Source organism: Pyrus communis, chromosome 4 (assembly GCF_963583255.1).
Source record: "Pyrus communis chromosome 4, drPyrComm1.1, whole genome shotgun sequence".
Taxonomy (NCBI): domain Eukaryota; kingdom Viridiplantae; phylum Streptophyta; class Magnoliopsida; order Rosales; family Rosaceae; genus Pyrus; species Pyrus communis.
In genome coordinates, this window is record NC_084806.1 from 12,508,809 (window position 1) to 12,525,401 (window position 16,593).

Here is a 16,593-nt window from a genome sequence, read left to right on the forward strand (position 1 = left end):
ATACTAAAATTCAAGTATCCAAATCCAAATTCATGTATGGACTCCACCAAATAAACAATTAAATCCCAACACCTAATTTTCTAATTAAATTAAATATTTTTTATATCATGCGGTTCGGTTCCAAATATTAGGAACTGAAAACAAATTGATATTTTAGTTTTCGGTTCGGTTTCAAACCAAAACTGTTTCAAAATCGCAAAAACTAAATTGTTTGGTGCAGTCTGGTTTTGTCTGTGTTTACATTTTAGTTTTCAGTCCCAAGTGCACTCTAATATAGACCACATTCATATATCATCTTATGTGTGATGAATATAACTAACATCCAATGAGATAAGTTCATTAATTGACCTAGAATGCAACAGACTTATTTTGGAGTTCATGCATACAACATTTGAAGCTAACATGCAACCACATATACTTTACGTCACTCAATTAAAATTTGAGTTTATGTTAGACTCGATAATTCATCAAACACGAGAGTTTGTGAAAATGTGAAGAAAATTAAGGTTAATTCCTTCAATCTTGCAAGGACTTCACTCTCATTGGCAATTGATTTTAAAGTAATACCTCTCCTTCCTTCAATTTTATCCATCATGAAATTATGAAATTTTCTTTTTGGACGTGATATGAAGTTGTTTTGAATGCTAAAACATGCAAACTTTGACTTAATAATATTCTATGTGTGTATGCATATGGTTCTCAACTTTTTATCATATCTAAGCACAACATAGATTCTAATGTCTACCATATTCCCCAATTGTTAATTACAAGCATGACTAATTAAAATTGTCACAAAGAATCTTGATCTTGTCCCTCTTTTTGTATTTTTGTCCAAATAATTAAACAAACCTTTTTCTGAAAAGTAAAATTAAGAACAGCATACGTAGCTAATTAGCTAGGCAGTGTCATGAAGATTCTCCTACATGATTGTGTGTGTGTGTGTGTGTGTGTGTGTGTGTGTTAATTTGGCCTAGTCGTTTATGCCTCTCTCTCTCCAACTTGGCCTTATTCAGTTTACATTTTATTATTTTTCAGTTCTGCTCATCTCCACCTACAACCCACATGCTGGAAATCGTGAAATTAAAGTATCGAACAAATCGACTATTTTAGTAACAAATTATTAACTCAAGATATATGGTCTGGTGTTAACTTTTGTATTCTATTAATTCTCTTTATTATTATTTATTAAACATACTTATAAAAAAGCATATTTGTTGATTTTCTCTCTGAATTTGTATGGAGCTGCCAATCCCCTCTTGAACTTTAATTTTAACCGATTACCCATTTGAACTTTTATAATTAGTCAATTTCCTCTTTGAACTTCAATTTTAGCCAATTACTCCCTGAACTTTTATAAATAGCCAATTTCTCCCATGGCGTTAGATTTTAAAAATTTTCTTTCAAATTTTTATCCATCTTGATCACGGAAATAGCACATAACAATTGTATGAGAGCAAAAAGGATGGAAAATTGGATTGAAGAAAAATTGAATGAATTTTTTTAAAATCTAACGCTAGGTTGGAATTGGCCATTTATAAAAGTTTTTTTTGGGGGGGGGTAATCAACTAAAATTAAAGTTTAAGGGGCAAATTGGCTAATTATAAAAGTTCAAAGGAGTAATCGACTAAAATTAAAGTTCTGGAGGAAGGGAATTGGCAGCTTCATACAAGTTTAGGGAACAAATCAACAAATACCTCTTATAAAAATTTATGCAATTTAAAAATTGTTTGATTAATCATGTGTCGAACAAATCGACTATTTTAGTAACAAATTATATCTTCACAATGAACCATAATTTTTTTTCTATTCATATTAAAATGAATGGTGCTGATTAGAAAGAAAATAATGTCATATCGTTTTTAAAAGATGAATTACTATTACATGTAAGGAGCGGAATAATTTCCGTCTTAAAATGATGCAGATCATACACTTAAGACAAATGGTCTGGTGTTAACCTTACCTAAACCAACCAACTTTAGGAATAAGTGTATAGTATAAAATAATAAGAAAACAATATTTCCTTCTTTTCTTGTAGTTGTTGGGGTACACTTTCTTTGGATCCTCTTTACTTTGTTCCCCCATCTCTCGATTATGCTTAAAAAACAGTGTAACCACACTGATCAAAATTAACCTTGTTGTACCACTTGTAAGCTTTGGGTTGCTCAATGCTTCTGCTAAATATTTGTACACAGCTTACAGAGTGGACCTTATTTTTTATGATTTAATTCTTGTGGATTTAGCTATAATATATGTATCATTGTCAAGCATGATCGATCCGTCCAAATGTCCAATCAAAGCATGCAATTTTTCTTGGCTGCATCCATAACTCTTATCTTCATTTTAATAAAGCTTTGAGTAAGCCCCATATATAACTGACGTTCCAAGCCGACTAAAGTTTCGTTACCTTCTTTTCCGAAAAATAGTCTTGTAAAGTGACCTATGCGAACGAGTCGAATTCAAATTGGCCCATTTATAATCGGATTAACAAATTCAGATCTGACAGATTGATTCATATCCGATTAGTATTGGATTTGTATCGAATCAAATCCCTATTGAATTTAATTTAAAATTAGTAAAAATTAAAATATCATTAGTATTAGATTTTTTTTATTATTTATTTTATATATTTAACTAAAACTTTCATTTTTTTATTATAAAAATATTCGTCATTCTCTATAGTAAGGGGTGGGGGAATGAGCTATACCTCGCATGGGCTAATTTGGTTCGACTTTCGGTTTAGCGAGAAACTTTAGATCTCTCAGTTACCAGTGAAGATGAATATCAATAGACCATAGTACTAAGTAACAAAACTTTCACGTTGCATAATAAGAAAATAGGATATAAATGTATTTTTATTGCATAAAAAACTTAAATTACCATTACACAAAAGTATAAATAATACAAAAATCAAGTATATAGTAGAATACCATAAAAAAGAGAGTATACTGTAGAATAATGACTCCTTAGATTAATTGTGTGTAAAAATTACAATGTATATAAAGGTTTGATAACACCCTTATGTAGAAATAATCCTAATATAATTACAAAATATAGTAATGATAATAAATCCTTGTCATTTAGGGATTCTAATGTACATATGTTACATTAAGTCAGATCAAAATTATATTATAGGATCGGGTCGATTATTATAGGATCGGATCAGCCCAATTCATATCTATATTCATTTTATAATCGAATTACTTTCGGATCAGCCAGAACAGATTTTATAATCTATATCCTATTAAATACATCATGACTTGTAATCTTCAGCACCTTGGTTTGGAGTAAGAGTTTGTTAAAACTACGGTTGATAAAACTTTTATTGATGTGTCCAATGGTTGGCTACACGGGCGAGAAATGAATGATGTGATGCTTATTGTATCATTTCTTGTTTTTCACTAGCCTGTGTTAGCAAACCACGTCTTCACTGTTTCATGTTAAGATGTGATCAATTCCAACACGCAAATGTTTTTTTTTCTTTTTTTTTGTTTTCTTAAGCTTTAACTCGTCAATAATTAATTTAGTGTTCAATTCACGCATGCTACTAGACGTTCTGTGTTGAATAAAATATACATAATCACCCCTAATTGGCTACACATGTATCACTCTCCTTGGGCAGCATTGTTCCATATTTCATCCCATTCATGCATGTTATAGGGGTGGCAGAAGATAACAACTTATTTCTTTAGAAATTAAACTTTATTTTTGATTGTTTGATGTGATATATATTTTTTAATTTAAAAAGATGTTTTATTCCTTCATCAAGATTATATAGATAGCATAGTATAAAAATTATCCATACTTAAATGCAAAAATAAAAAACTATACTTATGTCTTTTAAAAAAGAACATACGGCCTAATTACATAACGACGGAGCATAAAGTATAAATAAGAACACCAACAACATTTCTATCTAAAATACAAAACTTTTAAAAGCAACAAATCAACAGGAAGGCCTTACACAGTAACGATGTGGGCCGATAAATAACTTTTTCAAAGAAAACTAAGTGGGATAAAATTTCGAGATAAAAGAAAAACTTTGATGTGGTTAATTATTCAAATCCTTTATACCTTTAATTAAGAAATACTTAGTCTCCTTGTTGTTACTTGTGGATAACTCCCCTTACATGCAGGGACTTAATTTTAGAAGGACCACCACAGGGCCAATAATGTAAACCATACTTTTCTTGTCACCAATACCATTGCCCCAGTGACGAACATTCAACCACAAAAAAGTACATTGTTAACCTAAAAACGTTTTTTTACATAACATAATCAAGAGATACTACAAGAAAAATATATAAACATACATTTCGAGACTTCAACATATCCCACGCCTTCCTTGGTTTTGTGATCATCAAAATACGTATTTTCCTTTGTCCTCATACATAAAACATGAAACATTCATTGAAAGAGACGAGCAAAATGTTAATTAGTCTCGCCGCCACTAATGAGTTTCTGGTTGTTCTTGACGGTCATCGGCCACCAAAGCTGGTGGTGATGAATCTTCAGCACACAGTAGGCAGATGAGAAGGTCGGTGAAGGCATTGATAATGTCCTTGTGGGCGTGTTTCGGATTGAGGGAAAGGTAGCAAAAGAGAAGCTCATGTAAATACTCCATGTCATCGCTTGTACTATGATGAACATGATCACCTGATTCACCTGCCGATATATGATCTCGACTCGCTTCGAGCATTTCCTCCATTGAAAGCCGAAAATCCATGTAAGGGTTTGAGGAATACTTGGAAACGCGCACACCTTTGGTGACCAACATTCTTTTCTGAGACGACTTGGGTTTTGTGGTGGTGTCTGGAGATTCGACGATGGAGTTGGATTGTCCCGGGGAGGAGAAGAAGAATCGTTGAGAGGCGAAGATGGTGGCAAAGTCGGGAGGGGAGTACTGGTCAGAGTCTGAGTCGGAGGAGGAGTAGAAATGATCATCATCGGCGGAGGAGGAGGCTGTGGGGGATTTGGAGGTTGAGATGTCTGATGATGAGTTGATCAAGTTGAAGTCATTATAGAGGGAGTTGAAGTTCTTGATGATCAGCGATGTACATGAGGTGTTGGTGGTGGAGCAACGTTGTGGCTGGTTTTCGTGGTCTAATTCGTTTGAGGCGTGGTCTGGCGGAGCTTGGATTGTAGGTAGGCATTTGATGAAATTGGGGAAGCAGAGGGGGAAGCTCTTGCCTATGATTTTTGACATTGTTTAAGAGATAGGAGAGGAAGATGAGCGAGAGGAGGGTGTGTTGTTTATTGCTGTGAGTTAGGGGATATGGGTTAGCTGAATGAGAGTTGGAGATGAAATAAACGGTGGAATCCTTATAAGTTGGCTTTCATTTGGTGAGAGAGAGAGAGAGCACGCTACAAAAGTCCTTAAAGACAGGGAGGGAAGGGAGGTGAGAATCGTGAGATTTTCTTGTGTTTTGTTCTCTCTTTCTTGGTCCTACCAAACAACAAAGGTTCTCTCTTTGTTTTGTTCTATTTCTTCATTTAATATCATATTGACAACAATAATGCTACAAGAAGTATAAAACTGATCACTTTATTCATCGTCTCTCTCTATTAAAAAATAAGCCCTGTATAATGTTGTATATGAATTCATCTGTACTGAAAGATGGTCAACAACGTGATTAGTTTGTGTGATTATCATTATATTACTCATCATAATAATTCTACTTTTAGAATGGCAAGAAAAACTTCGCTCTTTTTTGTTGGGTGAAAGCCTTGGATATAAGCAGTGCTATAGTGCACACGAACGAGTATATATAGGTTAACCATATAGAAGCTTTCATGTAAAATTGTATGGGCTAGTTTGGATGTGCTTTTATAATAATAAAAGCGTTTTTTGGAGAAAATATTTTTGGATTCCAAAAGCTCTTAAAGTGCTTTTTGCAAGAAGCACAAATCAAATTATATGCTTCTTCTAGGAAGCACTTTAAGTGCTTTTCTAGGGCTTGGTTCTAAAAACATTTTCACCAAAAGCGCTTTCAGTCATTTTAAAAGCATATCCAAACGAGTTATTAATTAACTTAGATTATATATGTTAATTAATTTATTAGTACATGATTTATATGATACAAAACAATCTTATCTCAGCGAGCTATACATATACACGCACACTACTGCAAATTTTCTCATATACTTGCAACTACTTTGGGGAAGTCTAATCTACATCCACAACATCCACAACATGAAATGTCCGTGACCACATTCAATCTTTATGCTAACTTGATTGACCATCAACCAGATTCATCTTTTTATTTATTGTTTTACATACAAAGTGGCCACTTAGAATTTAGCTTGAAATGGCAACACCTACTTGATGTTACAAATTTACATTAAAACTCAAATTCTAGTAAAGGATTCACATATCCTTCTACCGCGCTAAAGTGGGATACACAGAGATTTCATTTATTCCAGTTGCAATAAATACTATATATTTGGAGACTACGTACTATTCGCTACTATGTGCTTTGTCTCAAGGAATGTTCGGTGTGGGATGGCGATGCCAAGCAATTTATAACAAGAAAAGAAAAGCTTACTAAGAGAGAGTTATGATAGTTAATTAATCAATTTCAATTTTAGCTTAATTTCAAGGTCTTACAACCACCCTTAATTGGAAATTTTACATTACTTGAAGAAACATTAAACTTTTATCAATAACAATAAGGAGGTGGGTTTCCACAGATTTGTTCTTGGGTTTCCACGTCCTCACAGATTTGTTCTTGGGTTTCCACCCAAAACGCGTCTTACTATAAGGAGGTGGGTTTGTACATATAAGGCACATCACTTCCTCTCTCCCAGGCGATGTGGGATCTTACAATCCACCCCCCTTAGGGGCCAGACGTCCTTGTCGGCACACTTCCAGCCGGGGAGTGGCTCTGATACCAAATTTTCACATCCTAGTCCGCATAGCAAGATATTGTCCGCTTTGGACCACTCCCTCACGGATTTGTTCTTGGGTTTCCACCCAAAACATGTCTTACTATAAGGAGGTGGACATGTACATGTAAGGCACATCACCTTCTCTCCCCCGGATGACGTGGGATCTTACACTGTTGAGAATTCCAATATTTATGCAAAAAAAATTCTAGAAGCAATACTTTGAGCTGTTTCATTGAGCAATTTTTCAGTAACACATCCACATGAGGTTATTATTCAATTCAAATTATAATATTATAATTTATTTATGATTAATATACCATAAAAGTGGGACAATATCAATCAATTTGTCCACTCTTATTATGATACATAAAATAAAACACCATTTGACTTGTATTCCCTATATTATTAAGAAAATTCCTTTTCATAGATCGATTTCAAACTTTACTTGCAAGAAAACTAAATATTAATTCTTGGTATGAATAGTGAGAGTGGAACCAATCATTTATGTGACTTTTAGTCAAACATAGAAGGTCCTTTTATCCTTGCAAAGTTGCAGACCTAACATGGGTTTAACCCCTGTTCGAAGATGGAATACTTTTTCTTGCTTTTGGCCAACTTTCTATGCTCACTTTGAAAAGGTCACTTCCGGTCTACCATATTTGAGTAACTGTAAACAAAAGTTACAATGGCGCTCCTCACTACTAGTCCATTTGCTGATTGACGCTCAGGACTGCATGGTTCAATATCTACAGCTCAAAGCATCATTCATTTATTAAAAACATAATAAAATAAAATTTTAAACAGCTAAAATGGAAGACCTGGAGTTGCATGTAGTTAATCAACCCAATTGTGGCATTCAGGAAAAAATCAATTTGATCAAGTGTTCACTCAATTCAAACTTATTTCGTACAGAGAGGGAGAGAGAAATGTTACGCCATCCTATGGTTTTGGCCCTTGTACCGAGTGAGAGTTATGTGTTTGTCAATATGGTCAATTACTGTTTCGGGTTCAAGCGAGGCATAAGCACTCTTTGCTTTTACATTTCAGCATCATATATTCAATATTAATGTAAGTAACTGAGTGGCCTTGCTACTATAGTACATTGGGACCTAGCTTTGCTTTGGTTCCCTCTTCTCAAAAGAAAATTTCAAATAAGTACACGCATAATGCATATACCAACTATAAAATTACATATATGGAGCAAAATGCGTGAATGATACCAAATATTACATCTCCACCATGCAATGATAAAACCAATTCCATGAATGATTTGATTGATTTATTGTGAAGAAACAAAGCCATCATGAGATGCCAATTGGAGACTATGGAGCAACGCAAACAACGCTGCAGGGAAGCATATGCGCGCAACCGGCCGGGGACACTAGTACTGCATTACACCCACTGCCGTCACCTGCATGTTATTATTCGCTTACGGCCACGCATGATGCATGGGACTTGCGAACGATTGTGGGTCTCAGTCATGTAAATGCATGCTTTTCCTCTTCCAGGAAACCAACCAACTCCCACATTCCCACACTTACTTTTATCCTTTTGGATTATTCTTTACTCATGGAAATATAACGGCGTCGCTTCCCCCTCCCTACATCCATGTGAATTATTGTCCTTTCTTGGGAGAGGGTCACTGTGCAGTCAATTATTAAGAGGGTGATTAATAAAGAGACTAATGCATACACATATATATTAATTGGGGCTACTTAGTTGCTGCAAATTATAATGAAAATATGTCTTTAGCCCCTGAAATTTAATTTTTCCCACATAAAATCCGACATAAGATTTTTACTTAAACAAAACCCATTGACTAGATTCCACATCAGCAAATTCATTAATTATGTTTGACTTTACACATTTAAAGGTTTTTAGATGCCTAAAATAACCCTATTTTAATGTTTTTTTTTTGAACAAAAATGTTAGGTATTTATTTATTTATTTTTTTTTGTTTGTCAAACAATAGATTAATTTGTTATATTAGATATTAGATTAGGGAGTCGGTGGGGTTTGAACCCACCTTGTAGTGCAAGGGCGGGCCACTTGCTAAATTAATTTGCTACCCCTATTTTTTTTTGTTTGTCAAACTTCTGATACTTTTTCTTTCTCTAAATCAAACGGCGCAAAATTGGTGTCGGCGATGTACCCAGCTTCGTCCATTTTCCTCCACAACTCGGTTAGCATTGCCTGAATCTCCAAATTCCTTTCGTGGGAGGTGTCCTTTGCTTGGAAGACATGGACTGCATTCTTGACTGCGATCCAACTGTAGCCTGCACCCTTTTTTATCCCCACATCCTTCATCTTTTTTCTCACAAGCGTTGCTTCTTCCCACCTGCTTTGATTCATTGCCAAATACAAATCAATTTGTCTAAAGAAAAAGGGCAATAAACGCCACAAAGTGTGTAGGATTCTATTGCAACGGGAGTTTTAGTACCTTCCAGCAGCTGCAAATATGTTAGAAATCACCACATTGTTGCCAGAGTGACAGAGTCTCTAGGATCGAGTTCAAATAACTTGTCAGCTGCAATCTTCCCCAATTCTGGCTTCCTACCCTAAATGGAAACCGTTGGACAAATTGGCATCTTTGGAATAAACTCATAAGCTCGCTCTACCACACCAGCTCGGCCTAGCAAGTCCACAACACAAGTATAATGCTCTGCCCCTGGTTCAATTCCATACTTAGCTTTCATTGACTCAAAAAATCTGCATCCCCATTTGCACGGTCCCTGCTCTGCTACATGCTGATAATACACAGACCAATGAAACATAATTTGGTTTAACCTCATGACTTCAGGCGCACATTTCCTCGAACAATGCCAAAGCCATTTCAGCATGTCCTTGATGCGCATATGCACCTACCATTGCGTTCCAAGTGATCAAGTTCCACAAAGGCATCTCATCAAAGGCACGCTCGGCATCTTCTATGCTCTCATATTTTCCATACATGTCAACAAGTGCACTCCCAACAAATACATTTCCCTCCACACACGCTTTCACTGCAACTGCGTGAACTGACCTACCCTGTTCAATCCACGCAACCCCAGCACAAGCGCTTAGAACACTCGAAACCATGAAGTCAGTTGGCTTAACGCCTTATTCCCTTGCCCGCAAAAATAACTCGCATGCCTTCTCCTCCTCATCATTCTACACACAAGCAGCCACCATAGAGCACCAAGAAACATCGTTCCGCTGACCAATTCCATTAAAAACCATCATTGAACACCCAACCTCCTGTCACTTCCCGTAAAAGTCAACAAGCCCATTTAAAATTGACACATCTTTTCCAAAACCACATCGCATAACAAACCCATGAAACTGTCTCCCGAGCTCCAAATTCAACATATCCGAGCATGCGTTTGTGAAATTTTTTCACTGGGTTTTTTGAACGAAGTGAATTGTTGCGGCGGCTGTGCGTTCAGTTCAGTTAAGTCAGTAAGTCTGGATGCGCGGCGGGAGAGGCTACGAACTAGTTACGTTTAAAAGCATGTGGGTCTGCCATGTCTAGTGGTTTTTTTTTTTTTTTTTATTTGTAAGTAAGAGGTTTCAGATTTAAATCATATTATTACTTACTCATTATAATGCTAAGCCCATCCCTCGTCTTTAGTGTTGATAATACAATTTATTAGGGGGGGCAAAAAAAAAAAAAAAACCATGTGGGGCTGGATTTTCTAAGAACATCTCCAATGGGTCCAACTACCACATGATGACTCATTTAGGCAAGGGCGGAGCCAAGTACAAGGCTCTCCTGGCTATAGCATAAGGAGAATTTGGTTCTTCAAATTTAAAAATATTAATTTTTTGGTTAGTTTATAATTTTTAATTTTCATATTTCACTTAACAAGTGAAATTTTTTATTAGTAAGACCATTTTTAAGAATAATAAGAGCTAATAAATGTTAAATAAACTCACCACTTTAACCAATATTATATTTAATAGTAATAAATTAAAACTTTCATATCACAAATGGTTCCTTATTTTATTCACTTGAAAGCTTTGAAGGGTAGAAACCTGGCTAACAAAACATAAAATTCTTGCTTCAAATTACTACATTCAAGTTTTTACTATGGGAACTGTTATTAGCACTCCAAAAATCTCAATCTACACTCCACACAAGTGTATTTTTCTTTTTAATTAGATAAAGTTTAGAGTGCCAAATAAGATTTTAGGGTTGCTAATGACAATTCTCTTTACTATTATATAACTTTATGTAGGCAATATAGGATTAAAATTTTGATTTCGTAGTAATAATTTTAACTTAGCCTACTCACCAAATAATTTCTAGCTACGCGATTGCATATAAGAACTTGAAGAAATATTACCTCTAATAGATGAGTCTATAGAGCATCTCTAGCAAGTCTCAACCGAAAAAATCATCTCCACCGGTCCCAAAATGAGAGGGTGATTGGGCCAAGGGCATCGGCCCTTTCACTTGCCTCTGCAACTTCCACCTAGGCATTGCACCCGTTTGTTATTGGAAATGCCACAATGGGGCCAACCCATGTACATAGTCCAGAGCCCTTGCAGACCCTTAGATTTCCAACTGTTCTTTCATATGGACTATTGGATTTTCAACATTAAAAAAATTGAAATATAAATAGAGATAAGGAAATCTCAACATTTCAACCAAAATCATAGAGTATTTAAACTGGAATTTCAAAAAATCCAATGAGATTCGAAAGAATCTTGGTCAAAAATTTGTCAAGGGACGATGACCCATGGGCAAGGTTTAGCTGCATGCTAACCTGCAACGGTGGAGACGCCATGGAAGGCGTCTAGGTTCTGGGTTTTAAACTTGGAGCCCTTGGCTCTTGCTTGTGGTCTCTCGACATGGCGCAGCCACGTAGGCTGCAGGCCTAGTGCTAGTGGCTTGACGCAATGCGGCTAAAAAGCAGTGGCTCGCAATATGGTAGCGATAGGATGGGTTTCTTGGAATCCTAATTTTTAATTTTTTTTTTTTTTTTTTTTTTTCAATTTCCAAATTATAGATTAATATAATTTCATGCATATTCAACATATAATTCAATGCTTGTACATGTATTTGATACAATTCATGGCAATATCAATTGACATAATTAAATAATTATGGATATAATACATACACAATTTATGTAGAATCTAAAATTCGAAAAATGTAAAGTTGGGTTATGCATTATAGTGAATGTTTACACTATCAAAGCTGCAAAAATATTGAGATAAAAACCGTTGTTTTTGAAGAACTTGATTGCGTGATGATATTGATGAATTGGTTTGATGCAAAAAACTTCCACATCAGATTCCTAAGCGCAGCAGTAGGAGGATGTGTTATTCCCCCTACGCAGTGCCTTTATTTATAGTAATAAGGGAGGGAAGAATCATTCTTCTCTAAGGAATACAAGTCCTAATAGGGAAGAATAACTAGTATCAAATCTAATCTGGGGTTTACATAGTCACACTTTAATACAATGTTTATAACAATTTAGCCTTTCTAGATGGAATTCCAAACAGACCCTTAAAGTTATAAATATTTTTTTTTTTTATCAAGGATAACATACATTACCAACAACAAACTTTACAACACAGAGGACCAAATTTTACAACAAAAAGGACCAAACACAAAATACACAAACAAACAACAGTGGTCCAACCAAAAGTTAAGACCGAAACAAATGAAAACTCAAAACAGCCTGGTCCGCTGCATCCTCCGCCATAACCACCGCTGCAATCACCAAAACGGCAGCCATGCATGTCGATCCACACAAATTCTTGCCCCTAATTAAGTCTCGCCTCATTTATACCGGCATCCAATCCCAAACTTTACTCCTGGTACAGCTACATACAACTTCATTGGCCACTTCATCAACCTAATTGTTTACATCATTGTGAATTAACTTTTGTTGTTTTCTTATGTAACACATAATTGATCCCTTTTTTGCTAAAATATATGCTAGTTTGATGACACGTCAACTACCATATGCCATATGGACGAAAAATAAGAATTTTACTTGAGAACACCTTAACCTTTGGGGTGCCGTTACAATGTCCTATGGTAGCAGATGCCTCATAATTATAACAATGTGATTTATCTTTTATGTAGCAGTTAGATAAATTTACATATAAAACTTTACATTATATAGATAGCGAGGGCAGTTTTACTTTATAATCGCAATTCCTTTGCCCGGGGGTCGGAGTGGAGGCCCACCAATCGAGTCTGCAGTCTATTTGCGCAATAGATTCACTGAGGAGCCAAAGAAGTTGGTTTTTTATTTTTTTAAATGAGTGTATACAGTGGCAAAGTCAAGAATTGTAAGAGGGAGGGGTAATTTTTTTTTTCTTTTTAAACAAACGATATTATTTACACTAAGAGGGTAGGGGGGTGGGCTCAGCCTGACAATTTACTAGCAATAATGTAGTTCAAATTTACCTTTAGCAAGAATCGAACCTAAGTCCTCTCACTTAGAAGTGAAAAGAAATACCACTAGACCGTAGCACTAAATGGCGGGTTAGGGCGAACTTAAAAGAGTGCAAGGTTAAAAAAGATTAGCCAATATTTCATCAAACTCAGTATCCTCACTTTGTTGGGACCTACTCAGAATAGTCGAAGAGGACTACCTAAAATATTTGAAGGATGACCACTTGGAATATTTGGAAGAGGGTTTAAGCATTGTTTCTTATAGTATCATTTCATTACATAATTGTATACTATGGGAAAAAAGAAAGTCTTAGATTCTTAATCAATACCAATATCATATAAATTATTCATGGAACAAAATTCAATTCAATTAATCAATATCAATGATCAATTAGTCAATAATCAAGAATTCAAATTTTACTTTAAATAACAAGTTTATTCATCAATAATTATAAGATTTCATATTCATAATCAATAATTAATAACCATATTGATTAATTACTCTATGATTCTATATAAAATAAACAAAATTTCAAATTAAATAAGCAATTAGGGTTAAGGCTAATATAAATTTGGAAATTAAAAACTTCATCTAAAAGAAAGGGGGCCAAAAATGGCGGCTGGAGGCTGGTTGCTTGCGGCTTGGATGGCTAAAAAGCTTGAAGTTGAAGCCTATTTGTACCATACTTGACCAATCCCGAAACTACCGAGCATCAGTCAACGTCATACCTTCAAGGACCTATTGAGGGGTTCATGCTGAGACACCCTTGCCGAAGCACAAGAGTTTCCCTCCAACTAGGAGGCCAATCACAGCACGACACATGTCAACATCAAAATAAGGCTCATAGAGTCCCACATTGGTCATGAACAAAAGCTGGAGACTCACCTCAACTATAAAAGAAGACTTTTCTCCTACAATGAGGGGCTAATGTCATTATTGTACTTAAACTAGTCATTAGAACCCAATAATTATAATTATGCTTAAACTTACATATTTGTGTAAACCCTTCACTATTAATGATAACTACTCTACTCCGTGGACATAGCCAAACTTAGGGCAAACCACGTACATCTTGTGTTTGCTTCCTTATCTCTACCTCTTTACATATCATCATCACTAGGTGACCAGAGCAATCGAGCGAATGTCACAAACTTGACACTTTCTGTTGTGCCAAAGTCCTCACTGATTTTGTGCATCAACAAAGCCTTAATGTCTGGTAGCAGGGGAATGAGGGGGCCAATGGGATCTATTCTGCTGCTATCTAATTAATTTTATTTTTCAATTCTATACCCAAACGATGTCGTTGCATTAAAGGAAAATTTTTAACTAGGACCAACGGTGTCGTTTGGCCTGGCTTTTGAAAAAAAATATATAAAACCAAACGCAGCAGAGCTGCGCACTAGCAACAAACCCAGATCCAGATGAACACAGACAGAACCACTGCACCAACAACCACTTTCGACGGGACCAGAGGGGCGAAACCACAGCTCCTGGACTTGATTTACTGCGAGGGAAGGGGCGGCCACCCCTCCTTGCCCTTACGTAGCTTCACCACTGAGTGTATAGATAAGGTTTGTGAAGATAGTTTAGGTAGTAAATTTGGGTTTAAAGAGACATTGATAGTTTAATTAAAAATATATAAGTGAAAGTTGGGTGTAGAAAGAAGCTTTTATGGGTACAAATAAAAATTTTCTTATTTGTATGCACTATTTTATGCTTTACATGGCATACACTAATATGGTGACTTAATTCATATAATATAACTGGAGTTTAATTAGAGTCCAAATATTGATAACTGCTCACATGTTATAATTTGAGTAAATAATGTGAGTATCATTTTAAATTGTTAAATTGTATAAGTGACAACACGTAATAAATTTGACAAACAAGAAAGTTTTTGAAAAATGAATAGAGTTAGTCAATCTTGTCATTTTCTCTTTATAAATTGTTGAATAATATTTAGATACTCATTAGTGAATACTTTATATACTTATTTTTTAAATTTGACCCGATGATATACTAACATATAATGTTTGTTGTAAAATGATATTGCATATGTTATTTAATTTTTCTTCAACTTTGAAAATAAGAAACGTGTGTCATCTTTTAATTTTTCAACACTAAATTGTTGTCATATCTCTTAAACTTTCACAAAGGAGATCATACAGAGTTTCAGTTTGGCCTAATTGAAAAGAAAAGCTAATTAGTTAGCATCATACAACGCACCTATCATCAGATTTGGACATGAATAATCAATTAATTAATTAACCAGGCTGGTTAAGGCCAACTCATGCACACAAACAAATTTCCTTATTTAAGTAAAAATCGACTTTTTCCGAATCTCTCTCTTCACTCCACACATTTCGCTCTCTCTCTCTCTCTCTCTCTCTCTCTCTCTCTCTCAAAACTCAATTACAAGCCTCCTTTTTTTCTCTCTTTGCACTCCTCGATCATCGTCCAGAGAAAGAGAGAAACTTTTGTTAGGTTATTTTGATCGAGCAGGGTGGAGACAGCCTAGTACTTAAGCCATGGGATCCATCAACGGTGGACGTGTGATAACAACTTCATCATCATCTATCGTTGAAAAGTCCCATGACCATGATCGTTTGAGAGAAGGCGTGTCGATGGTTTTGTCACAATGGAATGGCCTAGAAATGGCCGTCCAGAACCAATGGGGTGGCCGCGACTCCACCCACAAAGCTCAACAACTCTCTGCCGATATTCTCTCTTGGTTCTCTCAATCTAAAGGTTCTTTCTTTTTATCCGATGCATCACTTACGTATAACTTATAAAATCTTTATGGTTATTATCGCTGTAAAGTTAGATTGTCTGAGAAGGGAATATTTCCACAATATACGTGTTAATGTGCAGCGCCACGGTACGTGGAAGATCTAGAAAATTTGCTCCACGAACGTATGCTTCTCTCTTTCAACACAGATATTGAGGATGGAAGCATCGAGGAGGTATATATGAATCATTTATATGTACTACAATACTACTATCTCATATAATTTGTAAATAATTACACTACTTAATTAGAATAGATAGTCCGCTTTGATTAATGTTGAGATAGCTTTACATAAGTAATAGATGTTCCTGTATATGATCATGATCATCGGTAGGGATGTGATTCCCCTTTAATATATATTTCCATTTATATCTAACTAGACTCAAATCTTATCGGATAATACTTAGGTACTCACTAATGAGTACCTTATATACTCACTTTTTATTGTGACTCAATCAAAAGATATCACGTGCTTCTTGTATTTTAAAGTCCACGAAAATTGGATGCATTTTTGCTCACCACTCT

The 16,593-nt window shown here is 35.4% G+C and overlaps 1 protein-coding gene and 1 pseudogene across 1 annotated transcript; both read right to left on the minus strand.

The window, feature by feature from the left end:
- Window positions 1-4,394: 4,394 nt before the first annotated feature.
- LOC137731370 (transcription repressor OFP12-like) lies at window positions 4,395-5,375 on the minus strand. Its single transcript, XM_068470475.1, has one exon. It carries the CDS (start codon window positions 5,201-5,203, stop codon window positions 4,448-4,450), a length of 756 nt encoding a protein of 251 aa, XP_068326576.1. The 5' UTR covers window positions 5,204-5,375; the 3' UTR covers window positions 4,395-4,447.
- A 3,598-nt stretch (window positions 5,376-8,973) lies between these two features.
- LOC137732708 (pentatricopeptide repeat-containing protein At4g14850-like) lies at window positions 8,974-10,242 on the minus strand (annotated as a pseudogene).
- Between the last annotated feature and the right edge of the window lie 6,351 nt (window positions 10,243-16,593).

What these genes read in the sequence shown, in the direction of transcription:
- LOC137731370 (XM_068470475.1), bottom strand. Translation starts at nt 5,203, where the DNA reads ATGTCAAAAATCATAGGCAAGAGCTTCCCCCTCTGCTTCCCCAATTTC.